General features: G+C 41.1%; 2 protein-coding genes and 1 long non-coding RNA gene across 4 annotated transcripts in view; 1 reads left to right on the top strand and 2 right to left on the bottom strand.

Moving 5' to 3' along the window:
* Positions 1-5,269, bottom strand: part of TRIOBP (TRIO and F-actin binding protein) — a 35,103-nt gene extending 29,834 nt beyond the window's left edge. Inside the window, exons 1-2 of one of the 2 annotated variants that reach the window (XM_032220607.1) lie at positions 4,602-5,269; positions 1,692-1,808 (exon numbers count right to left, since the gene is read on the bottom strand). In XM_032220607.1, coding sequence (XP_032076498.1) covers positions 1,692-1,748 — 57 coding nt within the window. In that variant the 5' untranslated portion in view covers positions 1,749-1,808; positions 4,602-5,269. The remainder of the gene's footprint in view (positions 1-1,691; positions 1,809-4,601) is intronic. The other variant, XM_032220608.1, reaches the window with a different exon arrangement.
* LOC116510941 lies at positions 2,838-20,131 on the top strand. Its single transcript, XR_004255703.1, has 2 exons — positions 2,838-3,212; positions 19,946-20,131. It is a non-coding gene; the product is annotated as an uncharacterized LOC116510941 (long non-coding RNA).
* LOC116510940 lies at positions 12,847-17,703 on the bottom strand. Its single transcript, XM_032220609.1, has 2 exons — positions 16,908-17,703; positions 12,847-14,617 (listed from the first exon to the last, which is right to left on the bottom strand). The coding sequence occupies exons 1-2, from the start codon at positions 17,130-17,132 to the stop codon at positions 13,217-13,219; spliced, it is 1,626 nt and encodes a 541-aa protein (XP_032076500.1). The 5' UTR covers positions 17,133-17,703; the 3' UTR covers positions 12,847-13,216.
* Positions 20,132-22,647: the final 2,516 nt, after the last annotated feature.

The following is a 22,647-nucleotide window of genomic DNA, read 5'->3' as shown; positions in this document are numbered from 1 at the left end:
TGTTCCGCTGTACTACGTGATTTAGATTAGCTAGAAAGCAGGAAATAAATTGCATGTCGCAGCTGATTGTCGGAAACACCAGTTCGCTTGAACCAGTAGCATGTTTTTACTACCAGTTCGCGTGAACTGGTAGCTTTTTTTACTACCACTTCGGATGAACTGGTCCGAACTGGTAGCATTTCACCCCTGCCTTCCAGCCAAAGGAGGGTGATTTAAAAGTTGTCTATTGACCGAGAATTCTGTACAATTGTATCAGTCTTAAAAATTCCATTTCTGAGAAAAGGAATCTAAACATATGGTTCATGTTCTTGACACATTTCACTTACAGTTTTTGGCCAATTTACTGATGATCTGCAGTGAAACTGGGAAATGGTGAATGCAGTTCTTCTGGAGCTTTTGGACCTCACAGTTGCTTTCAGAATTATCAACAAGACACCCTACTAGATTATCTGAGGGAACTGGGCCTTATAGGAGAAGCTTTTACTGTAGTTTCAGCTTTTCATATAAAGCAATATTCAGAATGTGGTGGTTGGGAACTTCTATTTAATATTAAAGCTTTGATCTAAAGTGTTCCATAGATTCCCTTGTGTTCTCTCTGCAGTGTAACATCTACATCAAATTGCAGGGGAGCACAATAGCAGGGTGTTATCCAGACTGATGAACCCAGTTCCAGTGTTTATTAGCATTTAGATATTTTACCTTTGAGTCTTGCTTAAGTCCAATAATGGATTGGATGAAGGAGAACAAGGTGAAACTTATGTAATATTAATGTGTTACTGATAAATAGGTAACTCAACTCAGTGACTGAGGTCCAGACTGTTTTGTACAGGGTTGTACTCCTCCAGAAAGAGAAAGAGGGCAATTATAGCAAAAGTGTATTTGCACAATTGTGGGTAAAGCCAATTCACTAATAATTATTCTAGGCTAGCAGCATTTAATGAGAATGACTATGCTGACTACATCTGACTATTGCAACTTACAGTACATGGGCTACTCTTAAAAAGCATCTAGCAACTCCAGTACAACTACTGTATATAAAATGTTTCAGTCTAAATATATATGGTTCTGCTTATATCAGGAATTACTTTTCCTTGCATGAATTTATTAAAATGGATAGAAGAGTGAGAGTCCCCTTTGAAGATCTCCTTGCTATCAGAGGTTTGCTGGGGAATTCTGGGAGTTGGAAATCCACACATTAAAGCTGCCAAGATTGAGAAACTCTGATCTGAAAGTCTTTGTGGGCATATCTTTTACTAGTTTTTCATGTTAATATTAACATTGATTCATATTTTGATTTTTGGGAATTGTTAAAAAATGATAGATGGTTTGAATATTGTTGGGGTAGAAAGATGGAACATAAATCAAACAATGTTTCACAAACTATAATGTCTAGTTTTTAACATGCCAAATCAAAAACAAGTAAGATACATTATAGTACCTTATAGCAGAATTGGCACTGCATCTTAACAAGCGGTCGTCCACAGCTTACATAGCTTAAAATCAAAAACTTAAAACTAATCCTTGTTTGTAAGCTATCACAGATCATTGCCTCTTTGGATGAAACTCAAAGGCTTTGTTTCAACATGAGGATCAAGCATCGCTATGCAGTTTTGTGTTTATTTCACAAAAGTTCAGCTGCCACAAATTCCAAGGTTTCCCCCCACCCCCTTTTCTTTTAGCATTTGTCCTACTTGTTGAGGAGTTTGCTGGAAGGCTCTGTGCTTGCCTACTTCGCAGAGCAAAGGCATGATGCAAGGAGAGGTTAGTTCTTCAGCAGGCTAATCAGCGAACTTGATGCTGCTTGGGAGCTGAAAACAGAGAATGGGCCAAGGTCACCCAGCTGTCTTCTCTGCCTAAGGGAGAACCAGAACTTTGGTCGTCCTACCGCTAGCCCAGCACTTAATTCCAGCACCTAACCACCACAACTGCAGCATATTGGCACTCATTCTCAAGAAAAATGCAGCTGCTTTAAATTCTTGCAGAAATATGTGACATTTCTATCATGTGTAATCCACAGCAATTTTTGGAACGGAATTGGAAGCACTGATCTGCTCTTTCTTCAACTGCCGTGCCTTGGGAGGGAGACTGAGACTCAAACCTCATTAACATATTAAATTACTTATCATTATATTTGAATATCTTTATAGGAAGCCACCATGGGTGACATTCCCTTATACTTCTATGCAAACTATTGTTTGTTGCCATTTATTAACTATTAATTCCTTTGGGTTAAATGCTGAGGCATGCATGCCTGTGACATAGACTTCACTGTAGAGGACATATTGCCTCCAAGAGTTACGACCAAAGCACAGGTCTGTTTAGGGGTAAAGAAAGATCACCTGACTGTTTTGCATACAAGAGCCATTAGAAGAATGTTCCTGTGTAAGCACTGAGTGAGAACTCACTAAAACTGAATTAATAAAAACAACACTGTCAAAAGGAAGAAATGTCAGCAGTATCAAGGGATTTACATCGTCTACTCTAGCTAGGGAGATAAAATTCAGCACTATTAAAGATTTTTTTTTTAAAAAAAAAACCACCTCTCCCCTTTGCCCTGTAGCCAAAGCTTGACAATCAACTCCACCCACAATAAAAACAGGGAGAACGGAAAACCAAAAAGAGGAAAATCTAACCAGGAATTATGCCATGTTTATGGAACTGTGACTCCACACAGACCTCAAGACAGAAAATCATTTTCACATGCCCATTTCCTCCTCCTCTCTAAGTAATCATTCTGAGCCAGGAGTGCGGAGGGTGGTCAGAAGGGCTAAGAGAAGAGGAAAAGGAGTGGTGTCTCCAGGAAGGATAGGAAGGGCTGCAGGATGTTAATGAGGCAGTAGGAAGCACAGAGCAAAACTCAGGGTCATGGCTTTCCCCTAATATGGTTGTGAAATCACTTGAAGCCTTCATTCTTCATGCAGCCAGCATAAATAACCAAATGCTATCAACACACACATACTCTCTCATTATTCCAGCCCTCTCTCACAGACTTCAGGACATTACAAATATCCCTCGATCACTGCTCTGCCCTCAGATCTATGCAGAGGCATTTCATGGCCGCTAAACTAAAAGGTAAAAGAGCAGAGATTCCTCATTTATTTTCTCCTCTTCCACAACAGGCTCTTTCACCTTACAATCTGACAAGCAGGAGGCCTCACATCAGCCACCATGACCGACTGGCAAGTCTGTTTCCTGCCGATTGACCTGGGAAGGTAAGATTTTTGCCAGGGGCATCAACTTGTTGCTGCATTCAGTTTGTTCAATCTCAGGCTCAGTAATTCTGCTCCAGGGTCACAAAGCATTGGAGAAAGGTCCATAATGCAGATTTACAACAAAAAGCAGACAAAGCTTTTGATTGTTTCAGCATTAGTCCTCCTGTGCCCCATATCCCTTTCCACAACCCAGCCCATCACCCTTTCAGGAACAATCTCCCCTCCAGGTTCCTTAGTTTCTTAAGCATGATAAGAAACACCATTATTGCCAACTATTTCAAAAATTCCACAAAATGTTGGCTGCTACTCTTCTCTGTAAAGATGCGGAATGAAATGTTGAATATTTTTCAGCAAGCAGGAAGCCACACATTGTTTATTTATATTGCAATATACTTTATAATGTCCAATTCACAGGCGAAGGAGAAGAAACAGATCCAGAGAATATGTCTGCTTGGCTAAGTTCCCCCCACCCCAAACTTTTCCACAAAGTAAGTCTAACAACTCATATGCAACAGCTATTAAAAAAAAAAACCTGTACTTTCCAAATCAACAAGATGTTCATCTCAAAACTGCTCCATGCTATGATTACAACACACCCACTCCCAGGAGGTCAAAATGGGAAAGAGAAGAAGTTGAAGACAAGAGATTGCACAAAGCCAATTTTTTAGGCCTGCCTAGGAAAGATGGTAGGTTCTGGGACATGCAAAAGAGTATTTTCCCCACCCAGGAGCAGCGGCTCTTCCTAGTTATAAACATTATCTGCTCTACGGATATGGATATTTTATGAACACAATACTTTCATGGGAATCTTTTCTGCCTGGAATAAGCGTTCAACATGTATTTAACAGACTTTTCTACAGAATTCGTTATCCGTTATCCAACGAAAGAATTCTGTATTACCGAGAAAGCTTGCATGGTTTTTTTTCCCAGTAAAAGTTAGAAACTTATCAAGCCAGTTTCTGCTTGTTCTGCCCACATTTTTTTTTCATCTCCCCTGCGGGAAGGGAAAGGAGAGAACCGGCGTCCGCCGTTTTCAAGCCAAAGCGGGATCGGAGGGATCTCTCGCCCTCCGTTTCTCCCTTCCGAAAAAGCTGCCGGCGCAAAATCTACCCAAGTCATCCCCGCGCGCTGCCGAGCTCGTGTGTGCAAACGCGTGACCTCTCCCCAAAAAGAGAGGAAAAACGAACCCGTTGGAGGAGGAGGCAGGCCTAAAAAGCGGGGAAGTCCAGGTGTCAGCCCACCTTTAGGGGAAGAAAAGCGGAAAAAATCGACCCCTCGAAGCCGAAAGGTAGCGGATTGCCCGACCGCTCCGCTTGACCGGGCACGCCCTCCCTCCATAGACAAGCAACCGGAATCCGCGGTCACGAAAACCTCAGGACCGACGCTTACCGTCATGCTGCCGTCTAAAGCGAACGGCTATCAAGCCTCCTCGGGGATGTTTTAGTTATCGCCCCACGTAAGCGACGCTAAAGTCACCGCCGACCGCAGCGACATCCATGGCCATTTCTCGCCTTCCCTTCGCTCCGCTCAGGACTTCTCCGATCCGCCCAGGAGAAACTTTTTTTTTCCCTCCTCCTTTTTCCTCAAAACTTCCTGGGAGGCTCTTCCCCGCCAATAGGAACGTATCGAATTGCAACGTTCGTGACGCGCTATTACCGAGAAGCCAATGAGGAAGCGAGAACGGAGATGGGGCGGAGCCCAGCTGCCCCGAGGCGAGAGTAACCAATGGTGGAGGCGGGCGCGAGAGACTAAAGCGGCCGAGGGAGAACAGGCAGAATTCGGCTAAAGGCGCCGCGCGGTCCATTCCCAGACGGGGACCGACGTGCGCAGGGCAGCGCCTGTCAACCCCAGCAAAGGAGAGGCTGGCTTACGAAAACCAAATAAAAAAAGAGACTATCATTTTACGAAAAGCCTTGAGGCACTAAGGCCGAACTACAATCCGACTTAGAGGCTTCCAGATCAGAAGATTAGAATACGAGAGGCTTCCTCCTTTTTACCACCCCTCCAGATTCCCGCGCGTACTTCCTCCCCTGCCTTTCTCTAATCCTGGGAATTATTGGGAAGTAGGGAGGCGCCTGATTGTAATTTAATGGGGGGGAGAGAAACACTCTTACCTTCCTTTTTCTTTTACTTTTTTTCTTTAAGAAAGGGGAAAAAACACTCTCTAGTGGCATTATTTCTAATTTGGTGTTAATTGTGGAAAGAAGCCTGAGAGGGGAAACCTAAGTAGGATAAAAAGGGTATTTTGTGGAATTCATGATGATGGTTTACATATAAACTATGGCTTGCAATAACCGGATAGCTTCAGCCTTTCCGTGAGTGAGGGGGAATCTATGGCTCCTATTTTTGCACAAAGGCTGACAAGATCAGACAATGTATTTGGCTCTGAAGTATGGAATCCTGTAAAAATGAGTATCTACATTTCTGCCTTTGCCTGAACCAGAAAAAAGTTACTCACAGTTTCTATCATGCAATCCAAGAGGTATGAATCAAGACACTAATACTTTAAGTGAAGGAAACCCAATTAGAGCAAGCATTGTGCCAATTACTATTTCCTAAATCAAAACAGGGAATGACAGCATCAAGACCAAAAGCAGTTTTAAGTGTCAACCTTTTAAAAACAATCTGACTACATTTCATTTATTTTACCTTCATAATTCTCAGCTCCCTATTTAAGCCTCTAGTCTCAGAATACCTCTATAATCAAGTGGCTGTTTCCATTCACAAAAACTTGGGACCAAAATATCATATCTTCAAAATGCCAATGTAATGATAGCTGCTTAGGGTACATCAGTAAATTGAGATGACTATGTCTCTGGAAACTTAAACACCCATTATTCATACCTTCTAACCCAGGGGTGTCAAACTCATGTCATCATGTGACATAAGTGACTTTATTCCCCTTCGTTAAACTGGGAATGGCCAGTGTGTGATGGGTCTGGCCCGTGGGCCGCAAGTTTGACATCCCTGTTCTAACCCAATAAAGGTTAAAATATTTGCTGGCAACCTGCAAACTTCCCAAAATCTAAAGATAAGATGACAAAAACCATTAAATTGTTTACAAATAAGAAATAAATACAACATTCTAAGGTAAATTTAGGTTTCCTCTCTCCTATTTTCCATAGTTCCTGCATGCATTTTCGCCCTTAACGTGACTGATGAAAGTACAAGCATGTATGACCAAAATTGGGATCAGAATTTTCATTGCTAAGCAAGATGGTTTTTAAGGGAACTGAACCCAACTTTATGACCTTTTTTTTCTTTAAAAAAAAAACACAAATATGTCATCATTTGTCAATCATTAAGACATTGAAGTACAATTTTTTTGTGTATCCCTCCCTCCCTCCACCCCCCCACCCCCCCTCCTCCTTCCCCCCCCCCCCCGACTTCCCAGAACCCGTACACGGTATGGATTTTTAACTAACACAGTCTAAAATCTATTGAAAAAAAAGAAATAAAGAAATTAATGACATTCTAGATTGACCTTAGCTTCTTCTTACTGAACTGACTTTTAACAGTTTAAATCATTTCTGATCTTAAGCATAGGCTAACTGGAATTTCTTAGTCCCGTATTTATTTTGTATATAGTCAATCCATTTTTTCCAGTCTCGTTTATATCTCTCATTTGAGTGATCTTTGAGATATGCCGATATTTTAGCCATTTCAGCTAAGTTTGTTACTTTCAATGTCCATTCTTGAATTGTAGGCAAGTCTTCCTTCTTCCAATATTGCGCCACCAACAGTCTTGCTGCAGTTATCAGGTGCAGAGTCAAATTGGTCTCTACCACTGTAAAGTCAGTACATATACCTAGTAAAAATAACTGAGGACTAAACTTTATCCTTCTTTTAAAAACATTTTGCATGACCCACCATATTTTTATCCAAAATGCTTTAACCTTTTGGCAGGTCCACCATATATGATAATATGTAGCATCGAGAGAACCACATCTCCAACATTTAGGCTGTACATTCGGATACATAGAAGCCAACTTTTTAGGATCTAAATGCCATCTATAGAACATCTTGTAAAAATTTTCTCTCAGATTTTGAGCTTGTGTAAATTTCACATTTCTTACCCAGATTCTTTCCCATGTATCCAACATTATTGGTTCCTCAATATTTTGAGCCCATTTTATCATACAATCTTTAACTAATTCTGTTTCCGAATCCATCTGTATCAATACATTATATATCCTCTTTATATGCATTAAGCTTTGATCTCTTATTTGTTTAAACAAATTATCCTCAACTTGAATAAAACCAATTTTTTGATCTATTTTCCACCTAGCCTGTAGTTGCCCATACTGGAACCATGTTTGAACTACCTTCTCCTCTTTTAATACCTCTAAAGATTTTAATTGTAATACCCCCCTTTCCGAGGTAAGAAGCTGTCTGTAGGTAATTCTGTCCTGTTTTTGTGCTGTATTCATATTTTCAATTGCGTGTCTAGGAATTGCCCACATGGGTATCTTGTCATTTAATTTATATTGATATTTCTTCCAGACCCGCAATAAAGCATTTCTTAAAATATGACTTTTAAAGTTCTTATCCAGTTTTTTGTTGAATAACAGGTAAGCATGCCAACCAAATACCATATCGTGTCCCTCAATGTTCAATATTCTATCATTGGTTAAGTGAATCCAGTCACTAATTACAGATAATACTTTATGACCTTTTTTGCCATGGTGGTGAAGGAATTAAAGGAATCACATGGTTAAGGAAATCTGGCTTCCCCCATTTTCTTTGCTTGTCGGAAGCCAGCTGGGAAGGTCTCAAAAGGCAATTACACGACCCTAGGATGCTGCAACCATTGTAAATGTGAGGTAAATGTGATGACCAGTAATAAGTCTTTTTTTTTCAGTGCCATACAGTAGTGACTTAGAACGATTGCTAAACAAATGGTTGGACGTCAAGGGCTATCTGTATTCAAGTTTCACAAAGACTACGGACACATAGCTCCACCTTGAATTTCCTTAGGGAGGAGGCTGCCTCAAAGATGGCCTTTCTACCTAGTTGAGCTGAACTGCAATCTAGCCAGCTTTGAGTCAGGAGAACATAAATTTGCTCTCCCTGCTGCTGCTCCCTGTCCTGATTCTATTTCAAAGCATAGTAGTCTCTTAATTTGCCTGGCAACACTGACAAAACCTATGATTTTATATATCTTGAGACTGCCTGTGGTTAATGCCAGAATGAGGGGGGAAATACTACCTCACTAATAGTAATTACTTTCCTTAATAGTAATTAAGGAAAATTTAGGACATGCATGGATTGAGGACCAGATGAAGGCAATGCTATGTTTGGGCCAAGGATAGAAAGAAGAGGTGGTATTCAGTCGGTTTGCACCATTTCGGGCAAACCAATAGCAGAAACTTTGAGTAGTTTGGAGAACCGGCAAATACCACCTCTGGTTGTCCCCACCCTTTCACCATGGTCCTATGTTCCCCTGTTTTTTAGCTCAACTGATTCACGTGGCAGAGATGTTGCACCTTTAAAAAAAACAGCTCAGCTCACCAGCGCTGACACCGAGGGCGGTCTTTGAGTGCTGCAAGTGAGCGCAAAGCGCTCTCTCATAGAACTGGTAGGAAAAGATTTGGAATCCCACCACAAGTAGAAAAGCCCCCGTGATCAATAGACTGAATAAAAGCATGAAACCACCACAGGAAACTGTCAATTAACACTGAACACGATCTTTTCCAAATGATCCTCTCTTTTATCATTAAAAATAATGTTAAGAATTTTCTGGTTAAAGAAGGATTGCGTTTATATAGCTATATGACCAGGCAGTTAAAGCATAGAGCAAATTTAATAATATAAATCATTCCACGGAGAAATCTGAATTACAGGTAGTCCTCCACTTACGACCACAATTGAGCCCAAAATTAATGTTGCTAAGTGAGAAATTTGTTAAGTGAGATTTGCCCCATTGTACAACTTTTCTTGCCGCATTTGTTAAGTCACTGCAGTAATGTTAAATTAGTAAGCCAGCTGTTAAGTGAATCTGGCTTCCCTATTGACATTGCTTATCAGAATGTGGCCAAATATGGTCACATGACGTTGGGACACTACAACCGTCATAAATGTGAGTCAGTTGTCAAGCATCTGAACTTAAATCACGTGACCATGGGGATGCTGCAATGACATGAACCATGAGAAATGGTCATAAGGCACTTTTTTCAGTGCCATTGTAACTTTGAACGGTCACTAAATGGACTTTTGTAAGTCGAGAACTACCTGTACTGTTCGTTGTTTTTTCTTAAATGGAGTTCTGTCAGGTACCAAATGAAAAGCTTACTGCTTCAGAAAATGCGCACTTCCCTTCACATTTTACTAGCACTGGCTGAACTTGTAATGACATGATCTCTGGAAAAGCCCTAAGAAACATGTAGCGTTACCATCAATGCTTCATTCAACTAGGACACAATAGGCCCTAACTGCCTTCCGGGAACTCAAATGACTCTGCAACTTAAAAACCTCTTACATATATAAAGTAAGGGGGGAAAAATCAATCCTTTTCAAGCATGCACAGTTGGAAACAAAAGTACTTGCTCACTGTAAAGCCCAGCAGCTGAAAACATTTATTTGAGAAAATCTATTGATGCCCACTAGAAAAAACAGTTTGATGAGAAGGCTAACTCCTAGCAAGAAAAATGCAGGATGATGGGAAGAGAACACCATGTCAATGATACCTATAGAGAAAACAACCCCAGCACTTCATCGCCTAAACAGGCTGCTAAGCAGCTGCTTCTGTCTTCCACCAGTCAACCTTGCTCAGTATTACATCTGTTGTAGCAAATCACTAAATTGCTTCCATCTTCAATTAAAATTACATGACTATACTTAAGAAATTGCCAGTTAAAATTACATGGATGTACTTAAGAAATTGCCAGCTTTCCCTGTTGGGTATTTGTAGGTTGTCTAATGACCCTTTATATCCTAGAAGGAACAAAAATTATTGGCAAAGGTACTTCAACATTTTCTATTCAGAAAATACAAATTCTTCATTTTGAACATTCAGATTGAAATGCAGTAATATAGGGGTGAATTGCTTTACGAACAAAAGAAATGAGTCTACTACTTTATATTGCCCAACTCATTTGTAAGAATGTACTATTTATTAAAATATGCCAGTGGAACCTGAAAAACCAAGAGTTTTCTTGGATAGCCATGGAGCCTGACATCTACAGCAGCTGTCTCCCAGCTACACCAACCCCTCCCTCCACCCCCTCCCCTTTCAGAAATCATGCAATTCAGAATACTTAGATGTAGAAAACCTTCCTAGTTGGTATCTGTAAACAGAGGCCTATTTTTACAGCAAAACAACAACTGGATAGTGGATTTTGTCTTTTTTAAAATTAAAAAGATTATATATTTGCAAGCGCTCCTCAAATATGTATCTATCTTGTATTGCAGAATATAATTTCTTCCCACTCCAGAAATATTTGCATATAACCTTAGGTCATTTCAGTGTCATCACTTCTAAATAGGGATTAATGGTTGTTTCAGGCTATTTACTTTGCTGCTGCCTCCCTTAAGGGTGTAACATGCTTAACAGTAGAGGCAGTGTCTGGAAGAACAGATATACAGGTGCTAAGCTGGCCTAAAGCACGAAGGCAGATTCATATCAATCACTTGCAGCTGCAGTTCGAGCAGAGGCTTGCTCTAAAGGGGTTTGGAGAGGGGGGCAGGCATTGATGCAATGACTACAGAAGAGACCAGCCGGCCAGCCATCTCCACCTGAACAATAAATAATGGTCTCCAATGTTGTCTACATGCCCCTGGTATTCATGCAGTACTTTCTAAATCAGGTTTTCCAAGTTCAGATTCAACACTGCACTGTTCCTGGAGCCATAAATTCAAGCCAATTGACATCTTACACCCAAATATTAGTGCGACTGGAATTATTTAATCTTAAAGGATGATCTAGTATTTTTTAAATTCTGTGCATTTCATTTACTTGCAGTCTATGACCATTTATTTGAAAACATTAAAATTTTCTGTGGGCTTGTATCAGTAATTTCCCATGTGAGATACAATAAGTATTCTTCATGTCAAGCTCCAACTCCAGATGATTTCATAGGTACTTCTATGTTTTTTTAATCACAATTCCGAAATGGCTTGCCATTGTATTTTTACAAACTTTTAAACTTAGTCAGTTTAACTTCTGACTACCTGGTGGTCTCTGCTTGGTTTCTGAGATCAGGCAGGCTTGGCTGATCTCAGTACCATCAGCCCCCTAAGAAGAGGAAGAGTTGCTTAGGGACAGAGTACCAGTTTTAAAAGTAATAAGGCACACAGCCATTGACACCTCCTGCAAAAAGCATCTAGTGGAAAAAGATGGGAAACTCCTCTAAAGAGCAATTTTCATCAGAATAATATTTAACTACCAGTAAATGGATCAACAGATTGATCACATACGGATAAGGCAGTTGCCTGTATTCCTATGAGAACACAGATCTGCTTTTCAGATTCTTATAATTACAGTATTTGTCCAGGATATATTAACAGGCATCTGAAGATGCTAATGATTGAATTTGTACCAAGTATGCCCTGAAGAATTGTTAATTATTCTTTCCAAAGAAAAGTATAAGGCTTTTTTGAGGTACCAATAGTAGGCAATGCTGAACAGCTAAATCAAGAGTAGACACCCTGTGACCATACAGATATTCAGGACTTCATTTCCAATAGTCCCTTCCTTTTGACCATGTTGACTGGAACTGAATAAATCTAAAACTTAGAAGGACATCAGGTTGCATATACTTGAGCCAAAGGATAAAGTTGTACTGTACCTTATGTTTCTTACTGGAGTCCAGATAAAGGATTTGACTTCTAGAGGAACAAGCACTTGTTGCAATATGCCCTTCGCCTTGTTGCTTCTACAAAGAAAAATGCAGGAAGAAGTTTATTTTAGGAGAATCTTCATTCTATGTAGTTCTGACTGCTTACAACAGCCCTTTTCTAATGACTTTTCAATAGTTCAGATGTGTTCCACTGAATGAATAAGCTTTCATCTATTTTAACACTGCATATGCAGCAATAATTTATGGACATTTGGCTAGATAAATGGTTTTTAAAATCCTGAAAACCGACATTAGGGCCACAGAATTTTCCCACACATCTAGGTTAGGTTAGGTTTATTGGATTTATATGCCGCCCTTCTCCCAAAGACTCAGGGCGGCGTACAACATAAAAGAAAACACATATTACAAAAATTAAAAGGGACATTAAATAAAGTATCCAAAAAAAACCCCAATTGATATTTACAATAAAAATTTAAAAATTAAATTAAAATTAACAACCAAATTAATCCTATATTTTATTCTGTTCAGGCCAGGCCGGCTTGCTGGAAAAGCCAACTTTTTAGGGCACGTCGGAAGGACCAGAGGTCGGGGATTATACGAAGCTCCTGGGGCAGCTCATTCCAGAGGGAAGGCACTCCCACAGAGAAGGCTCTCCCCCTAGGGGTCGCTAGCCGACACTGTCTGGCCCACGGCACCCTGAGGCCAACTCTGTGGGATTGCACTGGACGGTTGGACGCTACTGGTGGCAGTAGGTGGTCTCGCAGGTATCCTGGGCCTAAGCCATGGAGCGCTTTAAAGGTCATAATTAGTACCTTAAATCGCACCCGGAAGACAACCGGCAACCAGTGCAGGCCGCCTAAAAGTGGTGTAACATGGGATTACCTAGGTACCCCCATGATCACCCGCGCAGTCACATTCTACGAAGATGCAATAGCTGCATTTTTCTATTTTATATAATTCCACTCCTTGACTCATACAATAGTGCAAATGACATATTTTACAAAGATACACACACACACACACACACACACACACACTGCATATACATACTTAAAAATGAGACATATCAATGTTGCTTCAGGAGACAGAAAACTGGATTCTTCTCTGACGCATGCCTGTTTGTCAATATTGAATTTTGAGGACCAGACAAAAAACAAACAAACAGAAAATATGGGACAACATGAAAGCAATTTCAGGCAGTGTTTTTTATGTCTTCCTTACCAGATAGGAAATTTTTTCCTTATTATTTCCCAGATGCTTCTCTGCTGTTGAGGGACTGGGACACCTCTGCCAGTTTATCCATTCATCCTCTGCCCGTTTTACTGGAGTTTCTTGATGTTCCCTGTTATCCCCCAATTGTTGCTGCCCTGGCTTGGCAGAATGGAAGCACTCCCCTTGGCTTAACCACTCTTTTTCCAAGGATGGGATTGGATGTACATGGCTCTGGGAGCTTTCTTGGCTTCTTGGGACAGTCTCTGGTTTGATGGAGTGTGCAAGAGCTTCTTGGATCATCCCTTGCTGTCCAAAAACTGTAGGGTTTGTGGGGCTACAGGACGTGCAACAACCCTTCCAGTCATTCTCCTTCTTAGGAGTGAAAACAATTGAATGGTCTCTTTTGCTCATCCCATCACTACTGGCACCGGCCCTTACACTCCTGGTTTCCCTTCCACTTTTCCAGTTATTCTCTAGGTGCTGCTGTGAAGCAGCACAGCATCTTGCTTGCTCAAGGCGTATTTGGCTACTTTCCATTGAACTCCCAGGATTTGGAGAATGTCTGAGTTCTCTCACACTGGTCCCACTGTCTTCAATGCATCTTCCTTGGCCACAAGTGTTTCTGATATCTCTTTTGCTTCTACTAGCAGACATTCCAGGTCTAGAGCTGTTCACAGCTGCACTAGGACTTTTCAAACCAGTTCCCATTTGTTTCCTAGGATTAAAAGGATACTTTTTCACTTCTTGGACTCCGCTTTGTTCATGCCCAAGCCTTGAACAAACCAGCGGCTGTCCCCCTTTCCCTCTAGATGCAATTTCACTTCTTGAGCCAACAGCACAAATAACTTCTTGGGAGTTTCTTATGTCCTTTCTTGGCTGGTCAACTGCACCTATAAGGAGCAAAGGTTTTCCTCGTGCTTTCCGGTCACTTTCTTTATACCTATCTAGTTGCCTTATGGGCCTTGCTTGATTCTTGTCCAAAGTATTTGAAGGATTAGCAGTATGCAAGGTACCTGGACTGCTTTTCCATCTAGTATCTGTGCCATTCTTCCCAGGGCTCTTTTGATGCAAGATCTCTGCTCGTCTCTTTTTATCATTATCCACTTGCCTCCCATGACTCGTAGGAAAAAGGGCAACCCTCTCTGCACTGGAACTCATACGAGACACAAACTCCTCCAATTTCCTTCCTTCTCTCTCCTGAGAGGTTGAAGTTGCTGAGTACAGAGGCATCCTTCTACTTTGAATTTCTCTCTCCGGTTGCTGCTTTGGGCTCCTTAAATGCAAGGATTCACCATGGCTCTGGCTACTTATCTTGAGTTGCTGTTCTGCTCTTCCTATGCAGAGAGGTTCTCTTTTCCTGGGCTGTTCTGGCTCTCGTGGAAAACTTGTCTTTACCTGTAGAAGGGAAGGGAACAAATCATGCAAGGTACTGTATTTTTCAGAGTATAAGATGCACCTTCCCCCCCTAAAAGAGGGTGAAAATTTGGGTACATCTTATACACCAAATGCAGCCCCACCAGCCCACCAGCTCCCACCCTTTGGCCTCTGCCTCCTAGCAATTTACTTCCGTACAGCAAACTAAGAAAATGGGGCTTGCAGAGATGGCAATAGGCTATGGCAATCCCTGCAGCCTGAAGCAGCTGATCATCAGGAGCCCCACTTAAACTGAAATTGAGGCAAATTGTTGGGAGGCAGAGGCAGATTTTTTTTCCCCTTCTAATCAGACTAAACCAAAACAGGCTATTTGCTGCAAGAAAGTAAGTCAATAACTATAAATGCCTATAAGAATGTTCAAATTATCAGACATTTTTTAAAGACTGTTTTATTATTGTTCAAGCCAACTTAATAAAATGAAGCAGCTTTTAAAAATAAATGCTTGATCTGAAGAAGCCCAGTGCTATTGTATCGTCTTAGAATAATGTATACTTCCAGAAAGCCACATCAATTTTAACAGCATCTGTACAAATATAGTCTGAAATGTAACACCACAAACAGTGTTTATCTTCTGTACTGTTTGCTGCTTGGTGCAAGGAGGCAAATTGCTGGGAGAGAGGCAGATTTTTTTCTCTTGTTTTCCTCCCCAAAAGCTAGGTGCGTCTTATACTTTGGAGCGTCTTATACACCGAAAAATACGGTGTCCATTGCAAACAGTTCAACTTGACACCAAGATATCCATTGCAAACAGTTCAACTTAACATCAAGCTATCCACGCATGCGCACGCTGGCCAGCTGAGTTCACCCTTTTTAAAAGCCATTTTTTGCCCTCCCCAGGCTCCAGAGGCTTTATAGGAGCCTGGTGAGGGCAAAAAGAGCCTCCTCACCCCGAGGCCCTCCGGAGGCTTCATGACTTCCCCGAAGCCTCCGGAGCGCAAAAAAATGACACTTTGGGCAAACCGGAAGTTCTGGAACGGACTTCTGGTTTGCTCGGAGGGTTGTTTTGAGCGCTCCTGAGGTTTCAGGGACCTTCAGGAGGTCCCTGAAGCCTTTGGAGTGCTCAAAAGGACCCTCCAAGCAAACTGGAAGTCACTTCCGGTCGGAGCGCTTAAAATGACCCTCCAAGCAAACAAGAAGTGACTTCCAGTTTGCTCGGAGGGTTGTTTTGACTGCTCCGGAGGCTTCAGGGAAGCCTCCTGAAGGTCCCTAAAGCCTCTGGAGGGCCTCCGGGGGATGGGGGAGGCTGTTCTCGCCCTCCCCAGGCTCCTATAAAGCCTCTGGAGCCTGTGGAGGGCGAAAAAAGCATGCAAAAAATGCAGGTGAGTGCCTGGAGTGCACGAATGCGCACTGGTGAGGTTGTGCATTGCATTATGGGTGCGGCACGCCCGCACATGACCTCCCTGCGCTCCCCCCACTTATGGCACGTGAGCCAAAAAAGGTTCGCCATGGCTGATATAGAGGATTCTCAATAGTCCAGAAAAGTTCACACAGTGAAATCAAAAAATCAGTATGAGATTAACAGGTCAAGCAGGTTATTCTGAGCTTCTGACCTTCCCATGTCCTTGCTGCCCCCAGTATATTTAAAACAAACAACAAAATATTATTTTCTAAGGATAAAGTAGATGGCTATATCATGTTGGTTCATACATAGTGGCTAGTGTCTATTTTTCAGATTTTTCATGTTTGCATCTATTATTACAAGAACAGACGTGCCCTGGGATTGGGCCACTGGCAGTCACCACTAGCACTTGAGGAAATTAAAATATAGGTTTCAACTATTTTTAGTTGCCATGCCCACACATCAAAAGTGATCTGCCATCCTTTGGCAAATGAAATGGAAAAGCAGTTTCTTCCCAACACCATGTTGCAAAGATATATAAGGGACAAATCTGATATCCTTGCAAAGTTAGCACATCAAAGGGAAGAGTAAATTGGTTTGCTTCTCCCTTGCACCATGGTGAATTTTGTGCAACCGGGAAGAGTTTGTTACCACAGCATTTTCAAGCTAACAACTCTTATGTGCTTAGAAGTGGTACAATCTTCAGCTGCCGTGGACTGGCCTGTTCTTCAGTATTCTGCCCCATAGTTGAAAAACAAAGCCGGAAAAGCAAGAGTTTCATTCTTCAAGATTGACCATCACTGAAAGCAAGGCAAATTAAGGAATGCAACACTGAAAATATATTGTTTTTTTCCCCTTAAATATCCAGCTGTTAAATGAAACTGAAGTTCTATCTGTGGACCAGCCACTTACTTCTCGGCACAGGGCGGGGCTCGACCGCCTTCTGACTAATCGCCCTTCCTTGGCCAGCTTCAAGGACTTGCTGTCCAAACGTTCCAGGAGGCCCTCTTCCAAGGCCTGGAAGACTTCCAGTGTCTCTGACTTCCTAACAACCAAAAACAAAAGGACAAACTTTAGAAGCAATTGAAATAACCTGCAAAGGATCTCCACCTTCAAAGACAAGAATAATATGGGCATTTACACTCCAGGATACGTTTTTCATATTATTTCTAATGCCTGTAAAAACTTTTCCCTGTCTGGCAGCCTTAAGCCCTGTTTGATCATGAAATCCATTATTCTCCCAAAGTCAAGTGAATGTTGATAGAATAGGTATGTAATACAGTCAGTCCTTGACTTATGGCCACAGTTGAGCCCAGAATTTTGATCAGAAGTCAAGTCACCACACGAGTACACTCAATTTTATGACTATTTTTATGATGATTGTCAAGTGAATCACTACAGTCAGGAGAGGGAATGGGTCTGGATGAATGGTGGGTGAGCACGGATAGCTCCATTTGCTCGCACAAGAGGAACTGTGTATGCATGCTCTGCTGCCTCTACATGCGCAAGAGGTGCTATGCGCGTACCACCTACAGCTTCCGTGGCCCAAATATGAACAGACTGCACCCCAGGGCTTGGGGATCCCTGCTATAAAGGGCCCAAAAGGAATGTTCTCCATATTGTCATAGATGAATCTTTGTAGTAATAGCAATGGCACTTAGACTTATATACTGCTTCACAGTGCTTTACAGCCCCCTCTAAGTAGTTTGCAAAATCAGCCTATTGCCCCCAATGATCTGAGTCCTCGTTTTACCGACCTCGGAAGGATGGAAGGCCGAGTCAAACTCGATCCTGGTGAGAGCCGAACTGCCAAACTGCTGGCAGTAATGTTGTTAGCACAAAGACTTGTCTAGTTCCTATGCTTGTGACTGAGAAAGGATGCAGTTTGGGATGCACCAGCATTTCTTACCTGCGATCCTGCCCAAATATCCGTTCCACCTCTGCTCGGCCTGGACTCCGAGCACGGCTGTGCTCTTTTTCAAAAGCCCCCTGGTGATGGAGCCGTTTGGCCTTGGGTAAATCAGCCAAGATTGTATAGTTTTGCTTTATCAGCCCACACCGGCCCTCTCCGCTGCCACTCCTGTGCCAGTTCAGCTCTGAATCTGCCAAGCTGAGGGAGGAAGCAGTCCACCTGCTTGCACCGGTGGCATTGCTAGGGGCAGGCAACATGCTATGGTTAGGACAGGAAGTGGAAGAGATCCAATTTGACTCTGATTTACAACACTCCAAAGAGAAATAGCCACTCTCAGCTTGATGCTTCCTCTTGCTGTCCCCACAATCCTGGCTCAAAGCCCTGGATTCTAGAAGGGAGAAAAAAAATGACATGACAAATTGTTCAAAAAAGGTGCACACCCCTAGGAAGAATACAGCTCAAAAACATCTCTGAACAGAGTTGCTTTCAAGACAGAATTGGGAAACACAGATCCCAAAGGACCAACAAAAAGCATTCTGGCTTATTCTTTATCCAAATCTTCTTCTACAATGATGGAGTAGTGTTATTCCAGACCAACTGTCCTCCAGACATATCGAACTACCAGTTTCTAAGCCTCAGCCTGCCTGCCCCTTGGCATGTTGGCTAGTGAAAACATGAGTTACAATCCAAATATGTAAGTGATGTCAGTTTGGTGAATGCCAGTTTTATTATCAAATAGCCAACTAGCCAAAAACCCAGTGTTGCCCAGGTATTTATTTATAGGGGGAAAATGTCCGGACCAAATGTAATTTCTAATGTTGGATTTTCCCCCTTACCAGAGGGAGCCCCCTTGCAGAGTACTGTGAAGCCATTACCATAGCAACTCCACTGCGCTGTACAGTAGAAGCCAGTACAGCAGTAATGCACAACAGGCTGTAATCTTAACAGAACACACACCCCAAGGGGTGTTAGGGGTGTCTTCTCCCCCCAATATTTTTCTTCAGAGAATAAGTCATCTGTGTACCAAGTGTGGTTGAAATTGCTCGAGGTGTTCATACACCTCTGTTTTTATATATGTAGAAGATTATGCTTGTTGATGGCCAAATTGACATAGCAGACCCTTCTGGCCAATAGAAAGCTTAATTTAAAAATACTTTTACGAGACCAGGGAATTGAAAAACAACCTTTTGGCATTTGTATGGTGAGCAAAAAGGAAAGCCCTCAATCCCCATTTCATAATTTCAAGATGGTTGACAGGAATTGTGAGTGGATGAAGATAAAGACGGTTTTGATTGGTTGCAGTTGCAGTTTTTCCACCACCCCTCAGGACAAAATAAGTCTTCATCGTCAATGAGGAGAGTAAGATGAAAACACAGATAATCTTTACAAAGAAGATTTGTAATTGAAGATTTTGTACACTGAACTAAAGCAATGTGCATTCCATTCCTTCATGAGGCCATTCCATGAATAGATTCCAGTTTCTAGCTCTGAAAGACGATCTGCAGAATGCCAGTTTTCAAAGAAGGGAAGGAAGAAGAATTTCTAAGTCTCTGGTCCAAATTTGTTAACACACTGTATGAAAATATTACTGAATAAATACATATTAGTATTTACAGTAGTAATACCAGGGGTGAAATCCAGCAGGTTCTGACATGTTCTAGAGAACTGGTGGTGGAAATTTTGAGTAGTTCGGAGAACCGGCAAATGCCACCTCTGGCTGGCCCCAGAGTGGGGTGAGAATGGGGATTTTGCAGTATCACTCCCCTGCCACGCCCACCAAGCCACACCACACCCACCAAGCCATGCCCACAGAACCGGTAGTTTAAAAAAAATGAATTTCATCACTGCGTAATACAAAGGCTAATTAGAAATCCAATGAAAACAGGGCTGGGCTTTCACTGGTCAAAGGGAAAGACTTTAATGCCCAATACTGATTCACTTCCTCTTCCTCTGAAATTTTCTTATTTTTTTTTTCTGTCTTCTCTGGGAGGTTGTTTCAAGTTTTTAACCAGCTTCTTAATATTACTTTCTTTTGCAGCTTCTGGGTGAGGATCTATGATGGGTTAGACATTCCTGTGAGTGGGGACAGCACCACGGCAAAGATTGGCAGCCAGGTTGCAAGTTCTGATTTAAACATGTGTCACACAAGGCATTTGGAAGTTCTTCTACTCATTCTGCCAACAAAATTGTCCCCGGAGAAGAGATCAACAGATCATCCACTTGTGTTCTAAAGTAGAGGAAGAGGCCACAGGAATTAAGCTTTCTTGCAATCAATCATAGGTTGAGTGGTTTCGAAGTAGAGGGATTACCACTGCACTCAAAAACACTGTGCAGCCCTATGGACACTTGACACATCAAAGCCTCATTTAAAAAAAAACACTTTCGTATATAATAAATGTATGTCTTAAGAGAGATTTTTCTAAGCAACAAGAAAGAATAAAGACACTCAGTTGACTTCTTTTTGGAATTAAGAAGAGAAAAAAAACTAATTTTGATTTAAAAGCAAACAATTTAAGATTGTGATTTAAATTTTATACAGATAAATAATAAACAAAACAATTTTTTTAAAATAAAAACAAGAATTGTCTTTGACGTCTCTTTAAAAATAGTAAAATTAACTTGACAACTAGACTGAAACTTCATTGGAATATTGATTACTTCTTAAGTAAATTAGATATTTGATGGATTTTACAAAATAAGAAGATATGCGTAATATGAGTCAGATTGTGTGACTGTAACTATGGAGAGCTAATTAGGACTAAAGTGTTAAAGACCCAGAGAGAAAAACAGGAGAAGTCCCCTGGGCGGACAACTATTGCTCATCAAATTAAGCTTCTACGGAGGTAGTTGTCTATGTTAACAATGAGAGAGATGGAAATAAAGATGAATTATGCGAAACAAAAAAAATTTGAATCTGCAAGTAAATCAGGGAAATTGCTGACATATGTTGCGAAAAGAAAAATAAAGTAATAATAAAGTTACAAGAAGGAAATACTGAAATAACAGATAATGCAAATATGCAGAATGTTTCTCCGGCATTGTTCTACTCTATATAAAGGGCAAGAAAAACATACTAAATCACGAAAGGCAGCTGCCCCAATTGGTCTGCTGGCCTCTTATTATAAATGTTTTGAGGATGAATGTTTACAACATTTACAACAAACAATGTATATTATTCTACAGAATGGAAAGATTCCTGACAGATGGAAAGAGGCCAACATAGCATCACAGGGTGATAGACAGAAGAGGATTATGATGTAATTTTACAGAGAAGTTTGATCAGAATTGTATGTATGATTGCCAAGAGGATGATCAGAAGTCTTTTCATGTTTTCTGTTCTCTTTTTTATATTAATTATATATTTTTTCTTTTAAAAGAACTTGTACATAAACTATTTTTTTTAATAAAAACTATTTTTAAAAAGTATTATTTCTTTTTGCCCTTCAACCACCTCTAACCCATCTAAAACCTTCAAGTTCTTTGAAACCTAGACAGGGCTTTTCCAAACAACCACACAGTATTTCCTGACTACGGTTTGAAATCCAGTGTAACAGAAAGTTATATGAACTGAAGACTAATACAACTGGAAATCACCATATTAGGGAAGATTGATATAAATGGGGGAGCAAAATGAAGTGTGTGCATGAGTTGAGAGAGAAAATAATTTTTAGTTTACTTATAAAATAAATAAATAAAACATTAATTTGACTTGAATACAGATTTGTTTTCCTTTGTGGAGCACTAGGACAGAACTCTTCTTATGAGTTGAGTATTTCCTTAAAAAAAAAAGGTCAACAGAAAGTTGTGATAAGAAAACACACCTGGTTTTAGACAACTCCAAGATACTGTTCTTCTACAGGATTTTGCCTCAGCCCATCTGTGCCTGTCAAGGTTCACGTTTCCAGATTGTACCTTTTTCTTCAGACTTGTGATGTGTAGTGAGTTTTCTTTGTCAGATTCCAAAATGTTGCTGAGCAGTCTAGTCATTTCCTGGTCCTAAGAGAATAAGAAAAGTCCCTACCAAGAATCAGGTTTATTCATGTAACTTATATTTCATAAGGTGAGAATGTTAAGAAATAGCGAGGTTGCAGGGATATGAAGCCAGTGATGGGTTTCAAATTTTTTTAGAATCTCTTCTGTAGGATGGCCTCCTTTGTGGGTGTGGCTTGCCGGCCATGTGACAGGGTGGGAGTGGCTTGCCAGCCATGTGACTGGGTGGGCATGGCCAACTTGTAAAATGTGGTGAAACTCACTTAACAACGCTCTTGCTTAGCAACCAAAATGTTGGCTCAGAAACTCTGGCATTTAAAGCACGCAAGTCTTAAAGCTGTCAAGTTATAAGACCCTTGCACCCCTAACCCCTAACCCTTGCACCCCTAACCCTTTAGAAAAAAACCCGAGGGGTGTTCAAACTTGACAGATTTAAGAGTCGTGGACTTCAACTCCCAGAATTCCTCCTTTCGCTCTTCATCTTGATGATGTGCAGACGGGCAGGGGGAGGGAGCTGGAACCGGTTCTAAACGGCACTGTAGATTTGTGGAACCTCTTCTATAGAAGAGGTTAGAACTGGCAGGAACCCACCCCTGTATGAAGCACTATTAAAATACTGATCTTTTGCTTGTGGAATCGATGCACAACCTGTTTAATGTTTGTGTGAAGACTGCATCAGGACAATTAGAATAATGTTATTATTATTCTTTTGAAGAAAGAGAAAGTTTTAAGAGTGAATGCAACATCTAC

This window comes from Thamnophis elegans, chromosome 7 (assembly GCF_009769535.1).
Source record: "Thamnophis elegans isolate rThaEle1 chromosome 7, rThaEle1.pri, whole genome shotgun sequence".
In the NCBI taxonomy this organism is placed as follows: Eukaryota; Metazoa; Chordata; class Lepidosauria; order Squamata; family Colubridae; genus Thamnophis; species Thamnophis elegans.
This window is presented reverse-complemented; position numbering and strand designations above follow the sequence as displayed.

Coding starts and splice junctions, on each gene's coding strand:
- LOC116510940 (XM_032220609.1), bottom strand. CDS start 17,132: ATGCCCATATTATTCTTGTCTTTGAAGGTGGAGATCCTTTGCAGGTTA. Junction 14,618..16,907: donor GCCCCGCCCTGTGCCGAGAA/GTAAGTGGCTGG, acceptor TCCCTTCTACAG/GTAAAGACAAGTTTTCCACG.